General features: G+C 38.8%; 2 protein-coding genes across 3 annotated transcripts; one reads left to right on the top strand and one right to left on the bottom strand.

Moving 5' to 3' along the window:
- Positions 1-45: 45 nt before the first annotated feature.
- On the top strand, positions 46-19737 carry KPNA5 (karyopherin subunit alpha 5). The gene is made up of 14 exons (XM_069010930.1): positions 46-184; positions 2272-2405; positions 5239-5340; positions 5423-5522; positions 6293-6387; positions 7190-7321; positions 7592-7680; positions 8839-8938; positions 10510-10673; positions 11729-11807; positions 12773-12898; positions 13740-13867; positions 15510-15688; positions 17234-19737. The coding sequence occupies exons 1-14, from the start codon at positions 181-183 to the stop codon at positions 17419-17421; spliced, it is 1620 nt and encodes a 539-aa protein (XP_068867031.1). The 5' UTR covers positions 46-180; the 3' UTR covers positions 17422-19737.
- On the bottom strand, positions 18936-25466 carry FAM162B (family with sequence similarity 162 member B). Of its 2 annotated transcripts, none has more exons than XM_069010931.1 (4): positions 25316-25466; positions 24771-24882; positions 21693-21801; positions 18936-21478 (listed from the first exon to the last, which is right to left on the bottom strand). In XM_069010931.1, the coding sequence occupies exons 1-4, from the start codon at positions 25431-25433 to the stop codon at positions 21380-21382; spliced, it is 438 nt and encodes a 145-aa protein (XP_068867032.1). In that variant the 5' UTR covers positions 25434-25466; the 3' UTR covers positions 18936-21379. The 2 variants fall into 2 exon arrangements, 1 of the variants encoding a protein (XP_068867032.1); XR_011149943.1 differs by having other exon boundaries at positions 21397-21478; positions 21558-21801.
- Between the last annotated feature and the right edge of the window lie 1818 nt (positions 25467-27284).

Here is a 27284-nt window from a genome sequence, read left to right as displayed (position 1 = left end):
CCGCGGCGGGTGCGTGCCGCGCAGAGCCTGCTGGGAACGGCGGGCTCCGCCCCCCGGCCAGTGCGGCGCGCGGCGGGGCGGCGTCCGCCATCTTGCATCGGTGTCTGCCGCCGGTGCGGAGCGCTTCGGAGCGGGGATCTCGGGTTTGGACGGCGCCGGGCGCCGGGCGTGTCCGCCGCGATGGGTAAGGAGGGAAAAGCGATGAGAGCCGGCGGGTTGGAGCAGCAGAGGCTGCACCGCTTGTGGGGCGGGGTGCCCGGTGCAGTCGGGCTCCCCGGCGCAGGCCGGTCTGCCCCTGGCTCCGGCGGGGCATTGCCCGCACGGCAGCTCGGTGGGGGCTGGGGCGGAGTGTTCGCTTCCTCCGGCAAGAGGGCTCTGCCCTCCTCCGCCTTCCCTGCCCTGCGGCTGATGGAGGGAGCTTTCCACCCCTTCTGCTGGGGACGTATGTGAAGAGCGTCGCTCCTCGCTGTGTGTAGCGGGGCAAGGTGGGTGGGTGGGTGGGTGTCCGGCCGGCCTCTCGGGCTGACAGGTCAGTCAGTCCTGGCAGTCTCGGACTGGTCAGTCCTGGCGGGCTGGGCCGGTGCGAAGCCTGTGGGCAGTGTCCGGCCGGGGAGGGGGCGGAGGTACCGCGAGGCGCCGTGTTTAGGGAGCTTTATGCAGACAAGGAGGAAAAAAAACCAAACTAGTGTAATAGGTCTTAGGCTATGCACAACAAGTGGGCGCAGTGCAGGATGTGGTGGGTGGAGGGCTTTGATGTTAAAACGGGTGTAGTTTTGTAGCACAGAAGTGCAGGCTTGCTTGGATCTAGATGCAGAAGGTGTGAAACCAGGGACTGCCAGTCTTCTTGCCCTTATGGTGTCTATATCAAAAGCCTTGTGGAGGGAATGAAGCTATAAATTTCTAAGCTTTTCTTTTTAAAAACAGTTTTAGACCTTCGTTCCAGATGACCTTCTGTAACTTCACAGAGCTGGTGGCTGGGTTACTTTAAATGTGCATTTCTCTTGTTCATTTCTTGGCCTGACAGTTTCATTGGCATAACTAAATTAGCAAGGCATGAACGATTAAGAAAGGGATGGTGTTCTAGGACTAGGTAAGCCAGTAGCATTGTTGGGAAAATAAAGTTACATGACTGTTGTTATAAATTTGCCTTAGGAAGTGGCACACTTAGCATTGTTATGCAGAGATGTCAGTAGTTTACTTAGCTTCTTGTGAAGCAGGCTGCTGAGTCCTTGGGGAGTCATCTTGATGCCAGCCTAAGTCTGCAGTCTGTTTTCCTCTCATAGCTTGTGTCTATTGCTTAGTGGTCTTTGGTACTGCTGATTAAAAAAAAAAACCAACAAAACAAACAAAAACCCCAAATCTACAGCTCTGGAGCTGTAGTTTACATGTTTTCTCGTTGTAGAAGAATTCCAGACAAGTGCTAGTTTGTGTAGAGTTTTGAATCGTGTTTTTGACAGTTGTTTCTCAGATGAAGGCTTCAGTTCTAGCTTTAAAAAAAGGCACCATGCTATTAACAACCTTTTCCACTCAGTTTGATCATTCTGGTGACAGAATCATGAACTATCACTTTTATCTTCCCACAACTGAAATACCTGAAGTGACAGTCAGATTCTAAACTTCTAAGTCCATTAAAAGAACTGGTAATTGGAGTGAGACAATAATTTTGTTAGTTTAAAATGAAAAAGAGTATGCCTGTCTGGGTGCTACTGACCCTTAAATTATTTTCCTGCACACAGTTTAGAAGGAAAAGCATAGCTCTTAGATTCTGATTCTTAGATAGTGAAAGTAAATAAACAATGCCATAAGGTATTAAATGAAGCAGTAATTACTGCAGGCTTTTGTGGTGATGTGGTGTGTCACTGCGACAGGTTTTCTTCTCGGGTTTGTCCTTATTTGTAATACATTTAATGTCATCTTTATGAGAGGAGGAAGAAAATTTCTTTGTTTGCTTGCTGACAGAATCAAAATTTAGCAACGTATTATCTTTGCTTTTTGTTTTTCAGTTTGCTTGTAAGATGCATGGTTTCTTTTTACAGTAGCTTATGTGCTTTAATGATGTATCTGATCCTTGAGATGAACTGTAGTTCAATCTGCAGTTTGGAAATGCCTGTCTAGGCACTGGTTTTCTGTGATTTCTGCGTTAAAGATTTTTGTCGGTGAACTGGGTATTGCAAATAGATGCAGGAATATATAGCGGCTGCTGTAGATATTTTCATAATACAAGAGATGGCAGGTTTGGTCTTTTGGAGTAATTTTGTATTTTTTTAATAGACAACATGGCAAGCCCGGGTAAAGATAACTTCAGAATGAAAAGCTACAAGAATAATGCGCTTAATCCCCAAGAAATGCGCAGGAGAAGAGAGGAGGAAGGAATCCAGCTTCGGAAACAGAAAAGAGAGGAGCAGGTAAGCATCTTGGTGAGCTGTTCACTGCTCAGTGGTTGTGGAGCTATATTCAGGGGCCTGAAAGAACCTGAGCAGACCTACCTTCTGGAGTAGAGTCCAGGAGTGCCAGGTTGAATGTCTTTTCTTTGCAAGTGTGGGAAGCATCAGGCATGTCTCAATAGGATCTTAAAATAATGAACAGAAGCCCTTTTAAGTTACTAGGGCCTACAGAGGAGAGAGCCATGACTTTTAACTTTAATTCATAGTCTAGGTTTAAACATGTGAGACTAGACTGAAAAAAAACTCCCATTTCCAGTAAGAATTTGAGACCTTGCATTCTCTGCTAGAGCTGGGGTCAGAGTTTTGCTGTATGAAGGGAGAGGATTATTTTCATCTTTGATACCATGCTTCAAATTGCCCAAGAGCTTTTCTACACTAACTTAATAAATTAGCTACCAGTTAGTGTCCCTGAACTATTACATAAACATTTGCAGTTGTTCTCATTGTATTTTTAGTGATCAGAACACATGGGATATTGTATAATTTAATTGTTTGTCATAGTTCCAGTTGGCAACATGTTTAGTAGTTTCTTGCCAGGAAGGTAGGGCATGTAGTTTGGTTTTGTGGTTGGTCTAAAGTGGATGAGTTTGTCTCCCACAACCTAGAGAGTGTCCCAGGCTCTGATCTACAGTCTGCTCTGAGGTGGGAACGCTTACCCTGCAACTGGGAAAGTGGTGCACGGAAAAAGAATTTCAATTATTTGGGCCAGAGGGGTAAGAGTCAGAAGTGGTATGGTACTGGAACACTTATCTGTAAATGGGTAAGTGCATTGCAGTTCCTGCTGAAAGTTTTGTTTACATATTTTGTAGTAAAATCCTACTATTTATCCCTAGATAAATTATGAAAATAATGGGTGTTTCCTCTCCCATGCTGGCTGTTGTAACAATGTTACACTCTGCTTGATCTTAGTTTGTTGGACTGGTGTTTTTCAGCTCTTCCTGAACTGGGGAGAATGAGTTTATGCAGGGAGATGAGACTGCTTGTGCTCCAGAAGAAACTGTAACTGGTAGATAGACCAAACAAGTTTATTCTTTTCAACCAAGAGCTTCTGGGTCCTTGTTGAGTGCTAGAAAGAATGGCTGGTCTTCCAAAAGTGGAATGTTATTTCTTATTCTTTTGTGGGTTTAAATGGAATTAAGCCTCATCTGCATTCAGGATTCTGTAGGTTTTTTGTGTCCAGAATTATGCCCAATCCATAAGAACAAGGGAGAGAATGCCTTGGTTTAGGTTCCTGTTGAAATAGAGCTGGATGTAAACATGGAGTTGTTCTGCAGTTTTGGACATGTACAACAGCAGAAACGTAGGTCTGTAGAGATCTAGAGGGGCAAAATAGCCAGGATTTAGTAGGTGGTTTCATTATTATGCTTACAGGTGAAATCTTAGTCAATGGACCAAGAGTCTATAATTTCTTTCCAAAGGTACAAATGTAATATTCTTAGAATTATTGGTTACAGTAATTGTAAGTGTAGTACTGGAATAAAGATGAAAATTTAGATTTGGTTTCTGAGGTGGCTGGTGTGGGGTCTGTAGCTCAGACCTAGGAAGCTGTGACCAGTCCATAGAGAGATGGTCCTGTGAGGAACTGTCTTCCCGGGGCCCGGTGTCTTCCCTCAGCCATAGCCAGAGTGCCTTTGCAGAGAGGCTGTCAGCTCTTTAGTGATTCTCAGCTCGTGATTTCAGCTCTTGCTCTGCGGGGCAATCTCCAGGCCAGACCAGGAGGAGAGAGACGAGGAGACTCGTATAGCAGTTCCGCATGGGGCAGCTTTATGAGTCCGCACCCTGCGAAGGGGAGGCCAGGGACGAGCTCTCTCTGCTCTAAGAGGCAGAGGGCTAGATCTTACAGGGATACAGGGGGTGGGTGTCAGAAGGTAAAGGCCAGTGGGTTACAAAGGATCTGCATAGGGTGTCCCAGAGGATTCTGGGTCTGTCTTATTCTTACCATAACTGAAAAGTGGTTGCCTTTCCAGAGGAGTTCTGCTGGGAGGTTATGCAATCTCCTTATCTCAGCAGGCCTCCCTCCAGGGCAGAGGCTGGGCATACCCCACAGGTTTCTAGAAGGGAACAGGGCAATGTGAATGTTTTGCTTGTACGCCAGAAAATGAAGAGGCACTCACTGAACATAGTTTATTAAATACTACAGTGCTGGTATGTATTCTGAGCATAGGCAGTGTGTGCAGCCAATTGTAAAGGGATTTTTGGACATAGAGAATGTTTAATGTTACATAGTTTGAAAGTTCACCTTGAAGCTACACAATTTCTGTCTCTTCTATATGAAAACTATGTTTCTAGTTTAATCTTTTTTCAGCTGGGTATAAAATATAGGTGCTGCTTAGTAGTCTTCTGTAGAAGGGAGGAATGCAATGTGCTGAAACACAAACACTGCCTATGTGTTGATGACTTTAGCCTATAAACTAAGAAAGGGGAAAGTAGCTTGTAGAATACCATTCCTTGCTTAAAATGAATGCTAGTTATAAGGGATAAAAGACTAAAAGCAAAAAGATCTGTAGCTTCTTTTTCATGTGGAAGAAATTATGGATCTTTATAACTAGTAAGAATTTAGTTCTAAATGTCTATCTGAAGTGTTGCTTTACAGTTTATCAAGGTACGTGATAGTGTTGTTCTCCTTAATGTTATCTAAACTTTTGTATAGAATTCACCTTGCATGGGTGAATAGGAAGGTGAGTAGTTGAAGTTCTTTGACTGGTATTGGTGAAAGCATTTCTTCAAGTGTATGTCATCAGTACCCATGCTTTGGTAAGTTCTCACGTCTCCCAAATATTTCCCCTTTGTTCAGCTGTTTAAACGCCGAAACGTTTCTCTTCCGGGAAATGAAGAATCTATGGTAGAAAGCCCAATTCAGGATCCTGACGTCAGCTCTACTGTACCTATTCCAGAGGTAAGTACTTTAGAGTGTGTTTAGAATGTTATCTATTAGTGTGTATAGTACTACACATAAGAAATCCTCCTTGCATTTTTAGGAAGAAGTTATTACGGTAGATATGGTACAGATGATTTTTTCGGATGATCCTGATCAACAACTCACAGCAACTCAGAAATTCAGAAAATTGCTCTCTAAAGGTAGGTAAACATTGCCTGTTTTTTCTATTTGCTTCCTTCTATGTTATTATGAATTATACTTAGAGTCAGTTAACCTTTAGTTATGTTTTATTTTAAAATAGAGCTTGCAGAAACTTGTAGTTCTGTTTATAAAGAAACTGTGCCAAATCTCTTCTGACCTAATGGCTAAATACAGAAATCTTCATTATTTCAGTGTTAAGTCTTTCAGACAAAGTAAAAAACAAGGATGTTTTCATTGAGGTGTCCAGGGCAGTAGCTAACTGCACGTTAACATACTTAGAGTAATTGTTGCAGTGATTCAGCTTCTCATTCCCATTCTGTTCTCAAGGGGAAAAAATTACATGGCTGGCAAAGAAGAGTTGTAACTTGTTTCTGTTGGAGCTGTAAAACATGCAATCTTAAGTTGGTGCTGGTATGTGTATAGCATGATAGGTAAAGGTCTGCTTGGTCTTCTGAAATAATATCCAGTCATAACTGCTCTTCCACCAACCTGAGTTACTGGTTGAAGGAAGAGTGTTTTGTGATGTGCTACTAAGGTCCCAATGGATAATAGTATGTGTCACTGTTGTTATATGTAATAGGGTATTTACTAAATGGTATCTCATCATAGAGATCCTGCAGTCTTCTCAAGTGAAAAGTTTGTAACTCCTTTTGGAAATGATTGAATGAAATTATGATAAGACCTACAAATCATATTCATGTTTTTTGTCATACTGAAAAAGTAATTTATTTGGTCTTTTTACACAGATATGTTTGTTTTTATTCCCTAGAGCCTAATCCACCTATAGATGAAGTCATTCAAAAACCAGGAGTAGTACAGAGATTTGTGAAATTTCTAGAGAGGAGTGAAAATTACACTCTGCAAGTGAGTTTGGCTGGTACTTATTGGGGGTTTGGAATGGGATTAGAAACCTTCCAAAAGAGCTTTGGAAGGCACATATTGTTTTGTTTGGTGGGGGTTTTTAGTAACCAGATACAATTATTTTTCAACACTGAAGCCATATGTTTTCATTATTGCTGCTAAAAATGTGGCTTCACTTTGTGAATTTCATAGTAGTCCTTAGGGTCATGTATTCACCTGGACAAAAACTTGGGTGTTGAAAGCAGAAGGTGTTCCAAGAGGATGTACAGAGTGGTATATTAAGATCATCAGCAATGATGTGTGAGCAGAATCTGTGTCATTAATGTTGAATATATTGTAGTACTTTTCAGCTGAAATCTTAGGAAAAAAAAATGCGGGAACCTGAAAGGCTTGTTTGAAACCATTTTAGAAAATTTTTGAGACATATCTAATTAATGGTAGGAGTAACTAGTTCTGTCTGCTCCCCCATGGGAATAGCAGTTAGTACTCGTGGACATTTATACTAGAAGAATTAACTTAATATTGGGTAAACAAAGGGTATTTGTACTAGTTAATAGTGATTTGAAATCTTTCTTAGTCCTGTAAGCCAAAACCTAAAAATAATGTAGTTACTGAAGGTTCTTACTAAATAGAGATTTTGTCAACACCAGGTATTTTATTGTATAGAGTACTATAGTAGTAATTGCATTTCAGTGGAAAGGAAAAAAAGTTGGAAATTTAACCTCTGAAACTCTTATGTCAAACTTCATGTCACGATTTTAAGTTTTACTGCTGAGTTGTTTAACATGGTTGTCTTTGTCAACAGTTTGAAGCAGCTTGGGCTTTGACAAACATAGCATCTGGAACTTTCTTACACACCAAAGTTGTAATTGAAACTGGAGCTGTTCCCATTTTTATTAAGTTGCTTAGTTCAGAACATGAAGATGTACAGGAGCAGGTAACTATCTTCTTGAGGGGCTTTATAACTACTTAAAACGCAGTAATGAATGTCTTTTTTGGGGGGTGTTGGGTTAGAGAGGCTTTGAGCCCTCTTTGCCTACTAGCTAGCTGATCTGCCTTCAGGAAGACAAAAATTTACTGTCACGGTATTTTTTCCGTCATGGATTTCTTTTTCTATTCTATAACATTTGCTGTAAAAAGTATAGATAATCTGTGAAAGTTGATTTGCAAGCATGTATAAATTCACTTGGATGATTTTCTTTTTCAGGCAGTGTGGGCTCTTGGGAACATTGCTGGTGATAATGCAGAATGCAGAGACTTTGTTTTGAACTGTGGAATATTGCCACCTCTCCTGGAGTAAGTATAGTAAACTAATATTATAATATATTGCACATGTATAGATAAATTAAAACTTCAACTTAGAATTTACTTGAGAAGAATGTAAGTTTTTTTCTAAATTGGGAATCATAACGATATAATAAGAAGCAATTTAATATTTTGGATTACATGAGCTTCATGCATATCTTTAATTAATTAGTCCATGATGGAAACTTTTCAATGTTTCCAAAAGGAGCGAAGTGTTATTTCACAGGTGTGAGATTTCTGTATTGTGCAAATTCTGTGTTGCCAGATTTCTGAATGTATAGGGTAGGAGAAATGGTTTAATTCCCACTTGTATTTGTATGATTCCATCTGCCTGCACAACAGGCTGTTTTCTCCACCTTTGTCCAGTAGCATTAAGCTCTAGTCTTCTGTTTATCCATTTGCTTGTTGACATGAGTTGACAGAGTAGTTGTTACATGAGCTGTGTTCCTCTAGAAGATTTCACTAGGAATATCATTCCAGCATTTACTATGTGCTTACCATAGTATCTTCACCACAGGGAAAAATCTGCACAAAACAAATGTTGTTCAGTTTATTACCTCTTGAAGTAATAAAATGACTTAAAACATTTGTCAAATAGCTTAGAATAGCAGATTACCTACACCAAGGGTTTAAAGAATTAACATTTTAGACATTTTGGTATGTATCTGAAAGTGAACCTGATTTTTCAGGTGTTGAATCTTTTATGTTCTATTTGGCAAAAGCAGAAGTAATGCATTAAGTTTTTTTGTAAGGACTTCAAAGTTTTAACTTTTTTTTTGGAACTATTTTTATTATTATTAATTGTATTCTCTGAATGAAAACATCAAAGTTCATTCAAAGGAGGGTTGCATCTCCTAGCCCCTTCTAAAGACCATCAGAAAAGTTTAGTTGAATGATTTTTCAAGTAAGCAATTGCTTACTTTTATGCGTGTACTTTATTTGGGAATGAGACATCCATGCAAAATAATCTGCTTAGATTCAGTTGATTTTAAGAAAATAGTTGCAGCATATAAGCTGTGAAGATAAATAAATTTAAACTAGTGACCAGTAATAGAATTTCTTATCTTGATGTTCTGTTGGTAACAACTGACAAAGTTACTTAATTTTAATAAGAAATTACTTTTTTTTTGTTACTGTTGTCTCTCACAGATTGTTAACAAATTCGAATCGTCTTACAACAACTAGAAATGCAGTTTGGGCTCTCTCCAATCTTTGTAGAGGAAAGAACCCACCTCCAGACTTCAGTAAGGTATAGTAAAGTAGTAATTTTGAGAAGTCAGAAAGCTACAGCATACTTATGTTTGTAATATTTTATAACAAACAGATTCTTTGAATCTGGATATAGACATAGATTTTATGTTTTTAATGTCATCACACAGTCTTGCCCATCTGTTGTATCTGTGAAAAATCATCTACTTTGGCACCTATCAGCAGTAAAATCACATCACTTAAAAACTTGAGACTGTAGTCTGATGCAAATAGTCATACACTGGTGTGAAGTGATGGACAAATTATACATTCAGCACTAAACTATGTGGGGCTGTATTTTCTCCAGAACTGTAGTAGAGAATGTGAGTTATAGTTGAAGCTTCCTCAATTTTTTTTTTTGTTCTATGATTGTGAGTGCATGCTGCATGAATAAAATTTGGGTTTCCTGCTCTGTCAGATGCAGTTAGATCAGACTATGATGACAGAGAGAGCCTATATGCTCTCCCCTTTTTTTTCTTCTCTCTAGTATATGGCTATAAAGACTGGAGACTAGTAGGAGTTTTAGCTTCTTATTTTCAGTATGAAATTAATTTCTGGTAAGGTCAATGACTTTAAGAGAGCTGGACATTGGATATTCTGGTAGAAGAGACTGAGGTTAAACAATCATTAAAGTTAGTCTGGAGAGAGTTTACCGCATGAGTCAGTAATTACTGTTATTGCTACTTACTGAAGAAATATTAACAAAAAGGGGGGATTTCTGATGTCAGTTAGTTGATCACCTCACAATGACTGCCTAAGCTATATCCTTTACTAGTGTTTTGTTCTGGTAGTGAAAAAACAAGATTTGTTGCTGCTTGAATACAAAATCTCGTAGGAAAAGGACGCCCTATAGGTAGCTGCTAATAATAATAGGTCCTCTGCTTTTTGCCCTTTGCAACAGCAGCAGTTGGACACAGAGGCTGAATTTGCATAACCCATGTAAGGTAAAGAATTAAGTTCTACAAAGAATATGAAATTCCCAGGCTATACAGCAGAAACCTGTCAGGTTCCAAATTGTATCAAGATGGTCTAGTTCATTTGGCTCTGTGTGGAAATTACAGAGATTAAGGCCAGAGGGTACAGCAGCAGTGAAACCTGAAACGAGACGTTGCTTGTTTCTCCCGTTCAGTGAATGTTGGGTGCTCTGTGAGTTACTCTGAGTTGGTTATTACAAATAACTGCCAGTACTCCTACAAAGCCAGCAATAAAAAATCCCCTTTAATACTTAGAGATTCTGTTCCCTGAATGATTAAGAAAAGCATCAGTAATTCCTGATCATCTGGTTACCTGTAAAAGCAGATGTTTTTTATTTAAGCTGAACAATTACATACTTAATACAGTATCTCTCAATAAATATGCTGTGAATCAGAATTTATCCAATTTGCTGGTTTGAATTGGATATCTGGTTTAATCAGAAAGTGTTCCACCTGGGTCCTCATTCATTAATGACCTCGTGTACTTGAGCAGTAAATAGTTTTGCACATTTAAGCCATTGCAGAGTGTTCTCTGAAACTTGGAAAGTACACCTAATTTTAGAACACCTAATTTATGCAGTATTTTTCTTTAACCTAGGTTGCTCCTTGCTTAAATGTTTTATCAAGACTGTTGTTTAGCAGTGACCCGGATGTATTAGCAGATGCTTGCTGGGCCCTCTCTTACCTTTCAGATGGTCCCAATGATAAAATTCAAGCTGTTATTGATTCTGGAGTGTGTCGAAGATTGGTAGAGCTGCTTATGTAAGTCTTCTTTTCACCAAATAAGTTTCTTACAGTACTGTTAATGTTAAAATTGAGCTGTGTTTTCTCATGTGAAGTCTTAATTTATTTTTGTGAAAACTGATGAACATGAATTCAAACTGAAATCTTTTAAGCTGCTTGCTAGGTTGCTCAGCTCCTGGAATTATTCCTGACATCGACAGTGAAAAAAGTTTTCTCCAAAGTATTCCTTTTTATTCTTTAAAATTTAATGCAGGATTTCATATACATGAAGGAACAGAAGGACAAAGACCAATCTTGAATTGTAAATTAATTTTTTTTTTTTAATTTCACTGTTGTACTTTCCTTTGTAGGACATATAATTGTTATACAGGCAGTTCTTGGACTCAGTGAAGTCCAGAGGCAGGCTAGAGCCACTTTTGACCTGTTGCAATATATTTGGGTTATGGTTCATTATTTTCCGGGAAAGGGAGACTAAATGCCTGTGTTCACATGGAACTGCAGAGTAGGTCAGGGACAGTAGTTCCCAGCATGGACAGCTCAGCACACTCCCCTGTGAAAAGCTCATTTTTATAGCTGTCAGGAGAGGGTAAGATTGCTTTCTTTTCCATAGAAGCTCTAAGACAACTGAGTAATTTCCTTCCCCTGCACATCAGGCAGCTTAATATGGACTTCATGTGCTGGCTTCTAGGATTACAGACTCAGAAAAGGGGGAATTTTACTTACTAAATCTACTATGCTTTAGTGTACAACTCATAACACCCCCTCTGTTTTTGTGGCTGTTGAATGACACACATTCTAGTATCATATTTAATAATACTTGAGCTGGGTGAAATGGATCTGCTGGACAGATTGCTCTAAGTTGTGTTTTCCCATAGAGGTGCTCAGTCTTTGAATCAGCAGTTCAGTTGTAGGGTTGCAGTAGTCAAATTTGGCTAAACAGGGGGAGAGTGCAGTAAGTAATACAGTGTTTTTGGTAACTAAATATTTAGCACTGGAAGTAAACCGTTTGCTGAAAATGAAAAATTAATCTTTTAAAACTTGGTAATATCAAGCAATATAATATTTGTTTCCAGGCATAATGATTACAAGGTGGTATCCCCTGCATTAAGAGCAGTTGGAAATATTGTTACTGGGGATGATGTCCAAACACAGGTAAGACTAGTTGATTTAAGAAAATTATTTGGCAAGACAGAATTTTGTAAAAACTTTGACAAAATACATGGCCAGTACAGGTATCTGTGTACATTGCTGAAAGAGGCTTTCTAGAAGTCTCTGTTGTTGATTTGATAGTTTAGCCTTCTATTTTAAGCATTAAGTTAATACAAGAATGAACTTTTGGTTTTTTACAGCATTGTGTGTATTGGATTGCTTTGTTTCTGTATGGTACTTTGACTGTTGCTTGTCTTTTTTGTTTGGGTTTTTTTTTTCCCTCCTTACAGGGGAAAAAAATTCAATTATTTATTATGGTTCTTCTTTTTTTCAGTCTTAAAGGCAGTCAAGGTTCTCACTTCTAAGCTAAACTTATACTTGATTTTACTGTGAATTTATATGTGATAGTCTTACTGATGTAATTTATTCTAAAGATCTATTTTATTAATTTTAGGCAATGGAATTGATTTTGAAGCAATGCAGGAAACAGCAGGACAGGTCCTACTTTAAAAAGAATTCTGTCTAAAAGGCTGACAGCAGTAGTGTAAAGAGAACATAAGGAAAAATGTTAATTGCATGATTTGTGAGCTCTAGAAGAGAGGATTTTGCTCAGGAAGTAAATGGAAAACCTTATCTCTTAAAAAATTAACAAATAACTGTGCAAATTAGATGTCCACTTGTCAGTTATTTTGACTTACTCATATTTTAGCCTTAAGCAGCCTTACTTAGTTCCGCTGTTTTCAGTCTTTTGGTCTGAACTTAACTGAAGGCAGATTCTTTCAAATTGCTGGATTGTCTGGTCACACACTACTTGGACACTTTAATTTTGCAGGATATGACATTTTGTATAATATAAATGTGTTGCAAAATCTTTTGAAGTCCTCTGTAAAATGCTTTTATATTTATATATATATATATATATATATATATATAGTACAACCCAGTTTTCAATTTTTAAATTATTTTAGGTGATTCTAAACTGCTCTGCATTACCGTGTCTCTTGCACTTGCTTAGTAGTCCCAAGGAATCTATCAGAAAAGAAGCATGCTGGACTGTTTCTAATATAACTGCAGGAAACAGAGCTCAAATTCAGGTAAAGCCTGGGAATTTGTTACTTGGTTGGTTTTGTTTTCATTTTGCTCCTTCCCTTGATTTTCCTTCAGAAGGAGATGTAAATAGATACTGTACTGATACTGTATTATTTGTTTTAGTCCTGTCTATAATTTTATTTAACCTAAATGTTTTCTTCTGAACTTTGAGCTACTATTTTGAATAGAAATAGATGTCACAATTTGTACTACAAATTTGTCCAGTGAAAAGTGAACCAGTTTGGAAATGCTGAATATTTCGCTTGGATAAAAAACCGGCATGATGTCATCAACCCTGAGTTGTATTCTTCTGGAAATTACTGCATCCTGACTATTGTTCCAGGTGTCTGGAGCTACCTGAAAAAAGGTTCTGATCAATAAAAATGAGAATTCTGAATCAGAATACATACTCCAAAATGATTTTTTCCCCTTCTACTTCAATCAGAGATGAAAATGTTACTTCCTGATGTAATTTAAAATATGTCATAATCTCTAATTACAGACATAGTCTCTTGATGGAGACTTCAGACCTCAACAAAATGGCTTGATCTTCAGTTCAAACACTTATGATGTGTTGTATGATTTTTAAATGGGCCAATCCAGTAAGCTGTGCTCTGCCCACCAGAAACAGAGAAGTAAAAATCCCCAGGTATTCTGGTGGCTGCTGCACTGCAATGTTGGAATAGTTCTGAATTTCAGTTTAGCATTTCTAGTTTGTATGGCACCATCTAAACAAAATATTCTTTGCTTTGATATAAGCAGGCATCACTAATTCTTGTGTTTAAGGCTACTAGTACTCTGAAATCTTTATTAATTGTTGTAAAATGTTACAATTTCATCTCTTAGGCTGTTATAGATGCAAATATTTTTCCAATATTGATTGAAATTCTTCAAAAAGCTGAATTTCGCACCAGAAAAGAGGCAGCATGGGCCATCACTAATGCAACATCAGGAGGAACCCCTGAACAGATTAGGTAAGCTTGTGTATGTTACTATTTTCTCTGCCTAAGGATCTTATATAGGGCATTTGGATTTCTGCATTTGAATCTTGACAGTCATAGCAACAAAATCCTAAACATAGCCTCAATTCCTTGAAACTCTGTACAGAGACTAGATGTAGAAATTCAGAAAAATCTTAATAAATTAATCAATATTGCTTTGTTTCAGTGGTGTTGCACCTAAAGCTGTCACAAGCTTATCTTCCAGAGCTGATATTACATTGTCAAATACAATTGGAACAGTTGATGAACAGTTTCAATGTTTGAAAATGGAAAACTTTGGGGGGGGGGGGTTTGTTTAGATGACTTGTGCAGTGTGTTTGTATATTTGTGGACAGACTTCAGAGACTTTAGTGGTTTCTTTATGTATTTTAAACCCACTATAAGTATTACTTTAAAGCAGATATCTAAACTCCTTGCTCAGAACTGAGTTTGATTGAACTTTTACTGTCAGTAGCTATTTATATGCTGCAAAGATAGGACTTCCTGAATTTCTAGAATGAAATACTCTCTGGTTTCTCTGAATACTGTCAGAATAATGATCACTTTGAATCAGTAGCTGATAATTTGATTTATAAATTACTGTTTGGAAGCCAGAACTGAAAGAGATGTGATAACTTTTCCAGCAAATTTGGGAGATCTGTTGCAAGAAGTACATTCTTATTTATAATGTAACTAATCCTGGTTTTCTTACAACTGCTAAGTTATCAGAGAGATAACAGGGATAACAAAGGAAAGTGTCTTGGTTTTTTAAATTTAAATTTTATTTTAATTGCTTATATAACGTAACATTTTAAAATCTAGCATTTTAAAAGAAAATTTTAATTCAGGATCTTCAAATAGTAGATGTGCATATTATACCACAACAATGGCTTCTCATCAAAAATAGAGTTATATTATTGGTGTCATGAAGTTTTAGTCCTCCTGATGTCCTCAAGGTATTACTGCCTAACTGCAGGGATAGTTTTAAACCCCTGAATTAAACTATATTTAGGCAAACATTGCTGTCTTCATTTTACTTACATACTAGAAGCAAGGACACAGGTTATGACTTGAAAAAGTTCATACACAATTTTTTTCAAAATTGGGAACAGGAATGGGATACTCAGAATCCCAGTATTTTTGTCTTTGTATTTACAGTTACATCCTTCTCTTTATAGTAGGTGATGCTAATATCTTAATGGACTGCTAGTGTGGACTGTGTTAGCACAGAGCAGTGCCCAGTGTTCTTACAGGTATCTAATGTGCTTATTGATATTTTTACCACTAGAAAATTTCAACTGCCTGAGAAAAGAAATCCTTGCTAAAATTTTTTTCTCTTATATTCAGTTAAACCCACCTGAAGATCGTAGGTGAAAGAAGTTTAAAAGACTACAGATTTCACACTCTAATTAGGAATATACATATTAACTTTTTTTATTAGGATAAGTTTAATATTTTTTTCATTTTGGGCTAAGTTTCTCTTTGTATTGTTGCATGTTTTTCGAAATTTTTGTTGTTTCAGCCACTTTTTTTAGCAAAAATAAGTATCAATAGCAGTAGACTGGTATGTCAAAATAAATGTGCTGGATTATCAGTTCTTTTCCCCTTCCTCTTTTTTTTTTTTTATGTTATAAAGGTATTTGGTAGCACTAGGTTGTACCAAGCCTCTTTGTGACCTCCTGACTGTGATGGATTCAAAAATAGTCCAGGTGGCTTTAAATGGACTTGAAAATATTCTACGTCTTGGAGAACAAGAGTCAAAGCAAAATGGAATCGGCATTAATCCTTATTGTGCCCTCATAGAGGAAGCGTATGGTAAGGAAACACTTCTTGTAAAACTACCTGAACTTCCTTACTCTATAGGCTGTAAAAACAAAACCATTGTGAGTCATTTTGAAATTTGCAGGTAAGTTTTAATACAAGAATTACTCCAAGCATAAGTAGACATAAAGTATCACAAGTAAGGTAACACGTAGGGAAAGGTGGTTAAATACAGAAAATGTCTGGGTGTTTGTCTGCGGTCAGTTTATGAAACGTCCCTCTAGAGAAACATTCTCAGAAGGGTTTAACACAGGTGTCCCAGTCTACTGGGACCATGCTTTGCATAAGTTTATCAGCCATTCCTAAATAAATTTTTAATACTTTAATACATAGTCCTGTCTGGTACAGTTTCATTACCAACAGGGATGTAAGATCAGGGGTTTTTAAATTGATCCCAAAGTTGGATCACTTTTTAATATAGTAAATATCAGTAACAGCAAAATTAACTTCAGATCATAAAACTAAGTAAGTTTTTACTTTTGCAAGTATTTCATTTAGTTCTTTATAAAATTTCTTGAATTAAACCACTATGTAAAAGCATACTATAAAAACTAATTTGTGGAATATCATGACTGGATGCTTTTGATTTAACAAAATTAGTGTTACAATTGGCTTATAATGAAGCTGGCAATCTTTATGGAGAGTTAGCTTTTTTGTAGCTCTGACAAACCAAAATTGGCAGACATTTGTATTTCAGAAACTGCTAGTAACAGTTCTAATTGACCACATTATATCTGATTAGATGGTACTAACTTTCTGTAAAGCATTCTTTACATCTAAATTCCTTGTTACAGAGCTCAATTTCTTTAATCAAATGCATGCTTGAAGAACTGAGCAATTAAATGGATCTTAATGGAATTTATTGTGTTGCAGATTTTTGGTCCATTCATAATTTTAAGTATTGACTCTCTAGGTTCTCTTTTTTCCTTTAGCATGAAGCATAGGGTGCTGAAGTTGTAGAAGAGTTCAAGTAAGGAAAACAGCTGATTATATCACCCTCATTGCTTTGGCCTCTGCAATCACCAGAAGGGTTCATTTGAGCTCTTTCTAATCCAACTTAAGTGAAAACCACATTATCTTAAAAAGCTAAAACAGGAGTTTTGTATCAACCTGACTGACTGCCTAGCACTTAATTCAGCCAACAGAGCAGAGGTTATGTCTTCTACTTGCAAAATGGTAGTATCTTTAAATATTACAGTTAAATTTGAAAAAAGATACCAGACTGCCCAGTGATAACTCCATTAGTGAAGATAGAATTTAGAGTTGAGGAAGACTGAAGAGTAGAATAAAAGAAATTGGGATATTAGTTTAATTGAAATGCTTCTAGCATAGTTTTAAAATGAGTTTGGACAGCAGAAAATGAAGACTAGAAATACATGGGTTTGGAAGTTAAGAACCAGTGATATGAAATTAATTGAGGTGACTTGGGATAGCATCTTTTTGTCTTAAGAAGTACTGCTACACTATAAGATGTTTCCATTTGAATTCATCATTCATTTAAGCAACTAGATTTTTAAAAATGTTCTATTTTGAATTTAGGACTTGATAAAATTGAATTTCTTCAGAGGCATGAAAATCAGGAGATCTACCAAAAGGCTTTTGAACTCATAGAACATTATTTTGGTGTTGAAGAAGAGGACTCTAGTATTGCACCTCAGGTGGATGAAAGTCAGCAGCAGTTTGTGTTTCAACAGCAGGAGGCTCCAATGGAGGGGTTCCAGCTCTAAACTACTGAAGTGAATATAAGCATAAAATTTAAACACTTACACGGTTTGGGGTTTTTTTTTCTCAGAGGTCTTTTCTTTATGGCCAAAGTTAGAGGAAAAGCTGAATATGTTTTGCAGAAATAGATGAAGAAGCAGCTCATGCACTTTTATATATTGTGTTAGAGACAACTGTTCTCTGTTTTGTATTTGTGTTCTTCATTATCTCTTATGTACAGAAAACAACTGTGAGTAATCATGTCTAAAAGCATTAAATGTGATTTAACAAGAGTTTAGGTAAGACTTGGTAGGATTTTAGGTAGTAGTTCTGAATTTTTCATGTAGTCTCAAACTTCATATCAGCAATACAGTTACTGACAGTTGAATTTTTGGCAGTAGGCTTGACTTGCCCAGTCTCTATCAAATCTACCTCTTGTATTGAAGCAGAAACATTGCTTCAGAACTAAGGCATGAAATAAAGATGAGCTTGTAAGAAGCTGAATTGGAATGTGAAAAATATTTATTTAAATTGTGAAACTTTTATGCATTACTTACTTTACAACACACTGTTGGAATTTATTTATAAAATGTATTTAAAGACATAATAGATATACATATATAATGCTAATTACCTAATATGATATTGAATATATGAAAAAGTTCTTTCTTAATTATGTGGGAAGATGACTATTTCAGAGGTTTTCAAATTGGAATCAGCAGAGACCTTGCTGGTCATTTGATGTTGGCTCTGTAATGAAAGCTGCTAAATGGCATTACAAGTCAGCCACAACTGCAGTACTTTGCAGTGGAAGCAGCCACTGCAGTTACCACAAGAAGGCTGCAATTAGGAATGACAGAAGGGTGACGCACACAAATCACCAAGCTGATGTTTTACAGCTGTCTTCTGTCAAGATGTGGTAACACCACTTTAGTTTGAGAAACATTGCAATGTTTGCCTTTTAGTACAATAGCTTCTTAAAAGTTTAGACAGTAGGTGTTGTTTTTGATCAAGTATGCTACTGCCACTTGAATTGTTCCTTAGGTTAATGAATTCGGTAAATGAATTCGGTTTGCTTTTGGTAAGACAATAGAAATACTGCAGTGAAGAATGAATAGTGAATCACTCCAGTTGAAGGAAAAGGTTGTTGTACTGTAAATAGCATTAAGTATGTGGACACCAAAACTAACTAGAAGTTATTGTCATCTAAATATTTAGGCTCTACAATATACAGTGTTTGCTGTTAAACACTAAAAGAAATAGAATTCTAATATTTACGTTAACAATTTTGAGTATGGAAAAATGTATGCTCTGCTTTGACTTGCATATAAGTAGTGTTTCTGGTGTATTAGTAGTATATCTCATTTGGAGAAATTAATACTTTGGGTTAACTCTGAAGTATTGCTATTTTTTATTACCTGTAATTAATGTATTAACATCAAACTCCTGGGTTAAGTGAAATCTGTGACATATGAGAGCATTTCATGCTTCATAAAAAGCTGCAATTTAAACTTCAAATCACTTACCCACGGCACTGTGCTTGTCACTAAAAAATATTTTAATGCACTGAAAAATACAGGTTAAAGGTGGTATCATTTACAGTACCATTTTATATTTAGAATTTTTTTTACATGCAAGTTAAGATTCTAAGATGTTTCACTTTGATGTTACAGCAATATATTCTATATTGTAATTGAATGTGGGACTTGAAGTGGATTTTCTAAAATTAATGGTCAGTTTTGACTAAGATGTAACTGGGAGGAAAGCAACCTCCCTTTGAAGTCTTTTTAGTGGAAGATAGAAGTGTAAGAAGTGTATATAGGAGTGCTGTTACTTTATGAACTCTGAACAATGAGATATTTTAGCAAATGACACTTTAAACCTAGATTTGTACAGCATACAACAGTTTTGAATAGTGTGATAATATTGAGTACAGCTGCCAAATTTTCATATAATGTTAGGTGATTGTACTTATGCCCTTTTTACTCTCATAGTTTTAGGTTTTCGTACACCAACCTTCATTCTTTCCCATGGTCTCCCCACTCCCCGTCTATCAAAGAACAGGGTAACAATCATGGAAATCTACCAAGATTACTAGCAAATGCTGAATTTCAGTGTTCTAGTGTAAGAAAATTATTCAGGTAACAGGGTATTCCTTTGTTTCTAACAACCTTGTTTTGATAACAACCAGCTGTGCCTGCTTTTTATTTGAAGAACCCTGTAAAACTACGTTTATAAGCCTCTCTTATTTAAACCAAATCTGAACTATGAAAATCTTAATTGAAAGACTTGAAAATGAAGAAAAGAGGGGACATTAAAGTATTGTATTTGTTTTGAAAGAATGTCTTCAGTTGTGTGGATATATTATTCTGTCTGTGTGGACGGTTAGTGACTGCACTTTACGCATTTAGAGAAACTATTTCATGCCTCTGATATGTTTGAATGGAACAGTTTGAAAGGGAACTAAAATTGATGGACTTGGGATAATGAAAATCCTTATTTAAACTCAACATTTGGTTTACCCTTAAGTTGTTAAAAATTGAAGATTCTTTAAAGGCTACACATACAGGATGGCCTCTCCTATTTTATCACTGGGTTTATATCATACTTTGTTAAAAGCACATTAATTAACAAAATAAAACAAGAGATTATGACATAAGGTCAGCTCCGGTGTACTCATTTGCAGGTAGGGGCATGATTGTGATGATGTTACCTAAACAGATGAAACCAGTATGGAGAGAAAAACAAAATAAAACTGCGATACTAATTTCTCTTTAAGTTTGGCATTTTATATGCAATCTGAAATGTCCCATTAATTACAAAGTCTGTTTAAAAATACAGGGGTTTGGGTTTAATTAAAAGGGTACCATTTGTTCTGCTTAAATGTGAATACTAACTAGCTAATCTATGCAACTATGCAGAGCATAAAATTTTTTTTATTAGTTCCCTCCTCTTGTTACACTGAATCATATCTAATTTTTTTGTCATTGCACTTTTGTCTGAGGACTGGTTCAATACAGCTTTTTAATTTTCTAGTATTTGCTTTACACACTGTTGCTAGCAGCAATCAGAAAATAGTAATAATGTTGGCACAGAAATGTTAGCTGTAGAACAAGTTTGCAACTGGAAACTATTTATTGTTGGGCCTGTCTTTAAAAAAAATAGTAAAGATGCACTATTTTCTTTCTTCCATGGTTAATTCTCAGTTGGTTTAAATGTATTAAATTGTACAACTGAGAATTTTTGTAATAGGTCTGCTAATTGATACATGGACTTAATTGTGACCTCAAGATTTCACTGAAATCTGAAATGAGAAATTTCAGTTACTTCTGGCACAATGTCTTCATATAATGTGTGGAAGCTAAATTACCTGTATTAACTTGAGACAGTAATAGTGCATCTTTAAATCCAGGCTAAAGGCCCTTTACTGTAACAGAACACATATAAGTAGTATGCAATATTATGGAATGTTAAATCTCCAAATACCATACAGAAACCAATAAAACCTATTTTACAGATGTTTATTGTATTTATTTAGTGATTCAATAAGTGTTGCTTCTTAAAACTAAAAAATGCAAGTGCCATTTTGAATACAGCATTGATGCAAATGGATTCAAACTGGCAGATTTGTGCACTGAAAAACTGCACTGTCACCAGACAGAAAATTTCTTGGGTTTAAATGTTTTGTGATTATCTAACCAACGATACCTGATATTCTTAGGAAACTACCTCATCTCCTTTAAAACTAAATACTGCTTTTAATCATATGCAAAACATTCTAAAAAATTTTAATTACATGCAACAAGTACCCTAAATATCTCCCTAATGAAAGAGACCCTCCCTTTTTTTTTGTGATGCTGTAGCTGCCCATATTGGCTCCAGGGTATGCATACTTCAGTTGTCCATTTAGGGGTGAAACTCACTAATTGCTCTCAGCAGCTGTTCATTTTGCTCTTCCAAGGACATTCCGCGTTTCAGAGGAAGTTACTTTGTCTTCGCCTCCGCGGCCAGCGCGGCCTCCTTCCGCCACTTTGCCTTCTTTGCCAAGTTCAAGCTTGTTAAGGACTCGTGACGTGCAGCAGCCTGAGGAAGTAACAGCATAGGAGTGAGGATGCGCCTGGGGAAAGCTACCCAACCTTGGGAATGGGCAACAACCACTTACCTGCTGCGGGGGTGGCAGAGACTAGGTTAGCTAAACCTTAGGCATTTGTAAGCTGCTGCTCTTGGTTTAGGTTTGTGTGCTTTTCACAGAATCCCATCATTTTAAAGTATGCTACTTTAAAAAGGTCATACTCACCTTCTTAGCTGAAGCAATCACCGCAAAACAGGCAACAATTGAGAGACCAATCATGATGTAACAGGCTTTCACTCGAGCTTTGTTTCTTGCCTTGTCTAGCATCTCTGGCCTGCAATTAAAGTAGTTGAATTGAGTCACTACAAAACGGCAAAGTATCTCTTCAAAGCACTGCAGACATAACATCACAGTTTAAAAATAAATATAGAATTAGCTTCTGAAACAAGCATCTTCAGCTTGCTGCGGTTCGTTATGTATCAGCCATTTTCTGATCCTAATCCATTTCTCTTGGAAAAGCAACATTTAATGGATTTAGACTGTTTGGGGGTTTTTTTTAAGCTGGAAAAAGAAAAAATTGTCCAGGCAATAAATGTTTGCATTTCAGTTATTGGGGTAAATAGACTGGAAATCATACTTCAAACTCTAAACGTAGTGAAAATTAAGGGGGGTTATCTATTTAAAACAGATGGAGATGTATATGTGGTGTCAGATGGATGAAGTAAAAGCAAGTTCCCTTTATTCAAAGTTAACTTTAGAAATCAGTTACTGCTCTATCTAACCTGTTCAGGTGGTGTTCTGTAGGCTAAGGTCTTAACATCCTTGGGTTCTTGATTAAAGCAGTTTGTACTGCTATGAGTTAGAGGTTTTAGTTCTTTATTAAAGCAGCAGCCCGACAGAAAGTGGGCAGCTGATGTCAGCCACCTCACTACTTCAGGAACGCACAAATAAACAAGAACAATCTACAGGATAATTTTTGCTGGTCATCAAAGGCGAAAGTAAGTGCAAACTGCCCTCTGTCTGGCAGTAGTTGGTGCAAAGGAGGCGTTTTACAGCCCAGCAGTCTGCCTTGGTACAGCTCCCATTTCCACCCTCCTCTCTTCCGAGCTGGCGGCATGGCCCTGAGAACCAGCAGTACAGGAAATGGTGCAAATTGTCCCAAAATCTTCAGCTAAGTCTTTTTCCAAGTCAGACATTATACTTGGGAGTACAGTTTTTAAGATGTTCACAATAATATTGGCTGTGCACCATTTTCCTTTCATAATTCATCATGGGAATGATGAATATATATATATAGATTGTATATATAGATAAATATATATTTGTGAGATATAAGTACCTGTTTTATACGTATGTATAAACCCACAACTATATGTGTAAAAAGAATAGTTGCATAAGGAATTGATGTTGTGTTCTAAGTAAAGATGGTGCAACGCTCTCTTTCCTCCAAAGCACCTTTAGCTTTACTTTAGAGTAGGGTGGTGGGATGGGGCAGAGCTGGGGATTTTACAGTGCCCATGAAAGCCTGCACCAAGGCTGAGGGCTGCAGTGCTTCTCTGTAAGGTGCAGTGTGGTGGAAGAGGACAGGTCCCATGAGTGGCAGTGCTGTGCCATCCCTTCCTTGCCAGCACACACTGGAGCACATTGTGCACGCTGTGTTTCTTGAGCTGACTAACAATGCCTGCAGTTCTAAGGAACTGCTTCTGGTTTGTACAGTGATAAAAATCATCTTCAAAACAAACTGTACATCAGACTGGCACGTAGGATCATTAATCCAATAATCCATTTGTGGCAACAAAAGCAAAACCATAAATGTTATTAGTCTGATGTATTAGCCTAATTATATTTCACAGCACACTAATTGAAACTCCTCTGGGGCAGATTTTCACTTTCTCCCTGCTTTCTGCATCTGCTTTAAGGAAAACAGACCTCACAGTGTTCTTCTCTAATTGCATATTAGGGCCTTTGCTATTCAATCCTTAATCAAGACTCCAGGTAAACCTCTGCTGAAGTCAGCAACAGCTGAGGTTTTTTTTAAAAAACCCACAACAACCTTGAATAAAGACTCTAGATTTGTTTCATAGTACAATCTTCAGCGGTTAGATTGTGTTCACAGGTAACACCACCTTGCAATTCTTTTTTTAACATGAGTTAAAACAGTGCCACAGTTCCGCTTCAATATCTCACAATTAACTACTTCTAGTATATTACTATTTATGGTCTTAGAGTTCTAAAAATACTTTGCTCATCCAGAAAGCACAAAGTGAAGTGGTGACACGCACTTGCCAGGCCAGAAAGGAGTGATTTTTGTGCATGTGTATGACTGGCAAATGCAATGTGTCTTTATAAACAGCTCCCAACGACCTGAATAGCATTTACAGCTTCTGAGACATCTGAACCTTCTTCTAGAGGAAGATGGTGAAACTAAGCGTGAGAGAGGTTAGACTGTCCAGAAAGCCACTGTCCAGCTCAGCAAACTCCAGTGAAACTGTCAGGAACCAACAAAAACAGGCAGAGGATGTACCTGTTGCTTTACACAGCTCTGCACACTGCTTATTCTCAACGTGTCACCCACGGCAGGGACATACTGTTATGATAAAAAGTAGTGTCCTGGAGAGGTGTCTAACATGCTATCTAACATCCTAAGAAAAGGGAGCCTTAAGCATTAGAGGGGTTTCAGGTATTTAGTGACTGACTCCCTTAGGGGTTGCTAATTTTCAGCAAGTCAGAGAACTGTAGAATCTGTGTGGTTTTGGAGGGAAGGGACCTTCAAAGATCATCTAGACCAGTGCGTCAGCAAGAATGGGAGACTGAGGCTATGTCAAGTACTCAGTTTTCCTTGATGAGGGATGCTCCTGTCATTACCTCCTTCCCTATTTTTCCTCAAATTCTATGATAAAAAATAATTATTTTTATGTAATCATTCAGTGACAGCTGCCTTAGAATAGTTTATGCGAGCTATAAACAGAAAATATTGTTTACCAATAGCATCCTTCTCTGATTGCACGTTAGGAATAAGCAAAACAAACAAGCCAGTACATAAATGTAACCAAGGCTGTCTATTCAAATGGAGCCAGTTCTTAATCCCAGGCTCTAGGGACTCCAGCAAGGAACATTTTCTCATCTTAACCTCTAACCAGGACAGGAAATTCTCTTGCCCTCTAATTTTTTTCAAGTCTCAGTGTTGTAAAACTGACTGTTTTAAACTCTGTGGAAAAGCTTTAATTTTTCCACAGGATCGGGATCACACCACTGCTTTCCCTTCAGCTCCATGTTACCCTTGGACAAGGCCAGCACACTTACGGGATCCTCAGAGGAATCTCTTCTTCTGTCTTGAAACGTCCAGTCCAGAGGAGGATTTTTTTGTCAAACTTCGAAGGTTTGTAACTTGCAACCACCTTGTGAGCCTGCTGAGCTTAAAGAGTAGGAAAAAAACCCACTTTGTAAACCGTGCACTAAGAGAGAACTACGACTGGTAGTAACGGGTGGAAGGGAAAAACCCTGCCCATCCAGGTATTTGGAAGAGTAATGTAGGGATCAGACCTTCAGGTCTCGGCTACGCAGTCACCTCCGCGCAATCTCTGGAATATTCCCGCATGCAGGGAGTGTTCCTGCAGTCTGGTTCGACCTCCCCGCCGCCCGCGGGTGTGGGTACCCAAGCCAGCAGGAGAAGCTCGGGACCACCCGAGCTGCGGTGCCACCGGCGGGCCGCCCCAGCGGGCAGCCCAGCCCGGTTCCGCCCGGTCCCGAGCCGCCCGCCCGCGCATCTCCCCGTCAGCCCCGGGAGGCCGCCGCGGGGCCGGTCCCGGCCGCTCCGCTTCCCCCCGCCGCGGCGGGCAGCCCCTTACCGCGGGTGGTGCCCGGGCTCCGGGCGGGATCCCCGCCGGCCGCGGCTCCCCGCCGTGCGGGCGGGCGGAGCGGCGTGGCGGACAGCAGCCGCCCCGGGCGGAGGCGCGTCGACAGCATGGCAAGGATGGCGAGGAGCGGCAGGACCGTCTACTCCGGCCGGACCCTCTGCCGCAGCGGGAGCGGCCCGGCCCCGCCCCACCCCACCCCGCCCGCGAACCCTTCCAGCCGCGCCCGGAGGAGAGGCGAGACGAGGCGGGACGGCTGCCGACACCCGGTGGGAATCGGTCCTCCGGAGAAGGCATCCTGCTCACCTACCGCGGTCACGGATTGCAACTCTAGTGTGGAAAGGTCAGCGTCCAAGACAAAACTCGGTTAAAGAAACAGACGCGGTAGTTCAGCTTCATGTTAGGACATGAAGCTGCTGAAGTGAGTCCTGAGGAGGGCCACAAAAACGACCAGAGGCCAGGAGCACCTCTTCCGTGAAGACAGAGAGCTGGGGTTGTTCAGCCTGAAGGAGAGAAGGTTCCAGGGAGACCTTGTAGCATCTTCCAGTGCCTAAAGGGGGCCCACAAGAAAGATGGAGAAGCGCTTTTTACAAGGACATGTAGTGATTCCTATACCCCTATTACAAGGAGTAATGGCTTTTAACTGAATCAGGGTGGGTTTAGATTAGGAAGAAATTCTTTCCTGTGAGGTTGGTGAGACACTGGCACAGATTGCTCAGAGAAGCTGTGGATGGCCCATCCCTGGAAGGTTGGCTGCAGCTTTGAGCAACCTGGTCTAGTGGAAGGTGTTTCTGCCCATGGCAATTAGATGATCTTTAAGGTCCCTTCCAACCCAAACTATTCTATGGTTCTATGTAGAGTATAAGTTCTGTGACACAGACTGGCCCACATTTGGGTTTCTGTCATTTTACTGCTTTCGGAAGGCTCAAACATATTGATTCTCATGGTACACTTCTCCATCTACTTCAACTGAACAACTTTTTTTTTTTCCTTTCACATCCTGGATAGAGTAGGACTTTATTAAAAAAACAAAACTAAACAAAAAAATCCCCTAAAAATATTCAGAGAAGTCTGCACAGAGTAGACATTTACTAAGTAAGTAAGACACTAAGTCTGTGTCAGCATGATGTTCATGACATTGTAAGACTGTCTCAACAGAACTGTGTCTGATGCACCAAGCAGTGGAAGATTTTACATGCATCAGCCAAAGCCAGAATGGCTGCAGATGAACAGAGGAAGTCCTGCTCCCCAGGGATGGATCACTGTCTGGCAACAGCTTAAGTCCTGTGCTCAGTGTGACAGCACTAAAGAGGAGTTTTGAACTGTTTGTAGCCAAAACCGCCAGCTATCTTTTTTTCAGGAGCAGAGCATATAACAAAAGGGAAGGGATGCACCTCTTTGCACACACACACACACACACACACACTCCTTAAGCACCTGTGCCCTCTTTCAGAATGTTGTCAAGGAGATGAAGACACATCAACAGAAATGACCTAGGGGATGATACTTTCCCTTTGCTCCAAGACAGTGGCATCATGTCAAGCAGGGCTCCTTGTCCCTGAAGACAGCCAGCACATCTGGGCTGGGCTCAGCGTCATACATTATGAGCAGCATCCCAGACACTGCTGTTAGTTGCCACTCATGATGGTCACCCACACATTCAGAGTCGCTGTAGTTCCAATGGTCATCGGCAGAGCTGCTGGGAGGTAGCTTGGAGTTCACGTAGTTTCCAGCACTTGCCAAAGAACTGCTCTAAAGATTGTGGGCAGCTGGAAGGCATCTAAACAGCCAGAGCTACTGAAATCTTGAGGGAATTATGCCCTGGAGGACATCAAACACTTGGTGGCCTTCATAGTCTTCATTGTCTCTGAAGATACTGTACATTGTAGGATAGTGGCTTCAGAATGCATCATTTAGCATTAATAGTAATGAATGACATAAGCCCTAACAAGGATAATAATGT

This window comes from Aphelocoma coerulescens, chromosome 3 (assembly GCF_041296385.1).
Source record: "Aphelocoma coerulescens isolate FSJ_1873_10779 chromosome 3, UR_Acoe_1.0, whole genome shotgun sequence".
NCBI classification, from domain to species: domain Eukaryota; kingdom Metazoa; phylum Chordata; class Aves; order Passeriformes; family Corvidae; genus Aphelocoma; species Aphelocoma coerulescens.
This window is presented reverse-complemented; position numbering and strand designations above follow the sequence as displayed.

What these genes read in the sequence shown, in the direction of transcription:
- FAM162B (XM_069010931.1), bottom strand. Translation starts at nt 25,433, where the DNA reads ATGCTGTCGACGCGCCTCCGCCCGGGGCGGCTGCTGTCCGCCACGCCG. An exon ending in GAGATTCCTCTGAGGATCCC is followed by an intron (nt 21,802 to 24,770) that starts GTAAGTGTGCTG and finishes CTTTAATTGCAG; the next exon opens with GCCAGAGATGCTAGACAAGG. An exon ending in TGATTGCTTCAGCTAAGAAG is followed by an intron (nt 21,479 to 21,692) that starts GTGAGTATGACC and finishes TTACTTCCTCAG; the next exon opens with GCTGCTGCACGTCACGAGTC.
- KPNA5 (XM_069010930.1), top strand. An exon ending in CAGAAAATTGCTCTCTAAAG is followed by an intron (nt 5,523 to 6,292) that starts GTAGGTAAACAT and finishes TTTATTCCCTAG; the next exon opens with AGCCTAATCCACCTATAGAT. An exon ending in CCTCATAGAGGAAGCGTATG is followed by an intron (nt 15,689 to 17,233) that starts GTAAGGAAACAC and finishes TTTTGAATTTAG; the next exon opens with GACTTGATAAAATTGAATTT.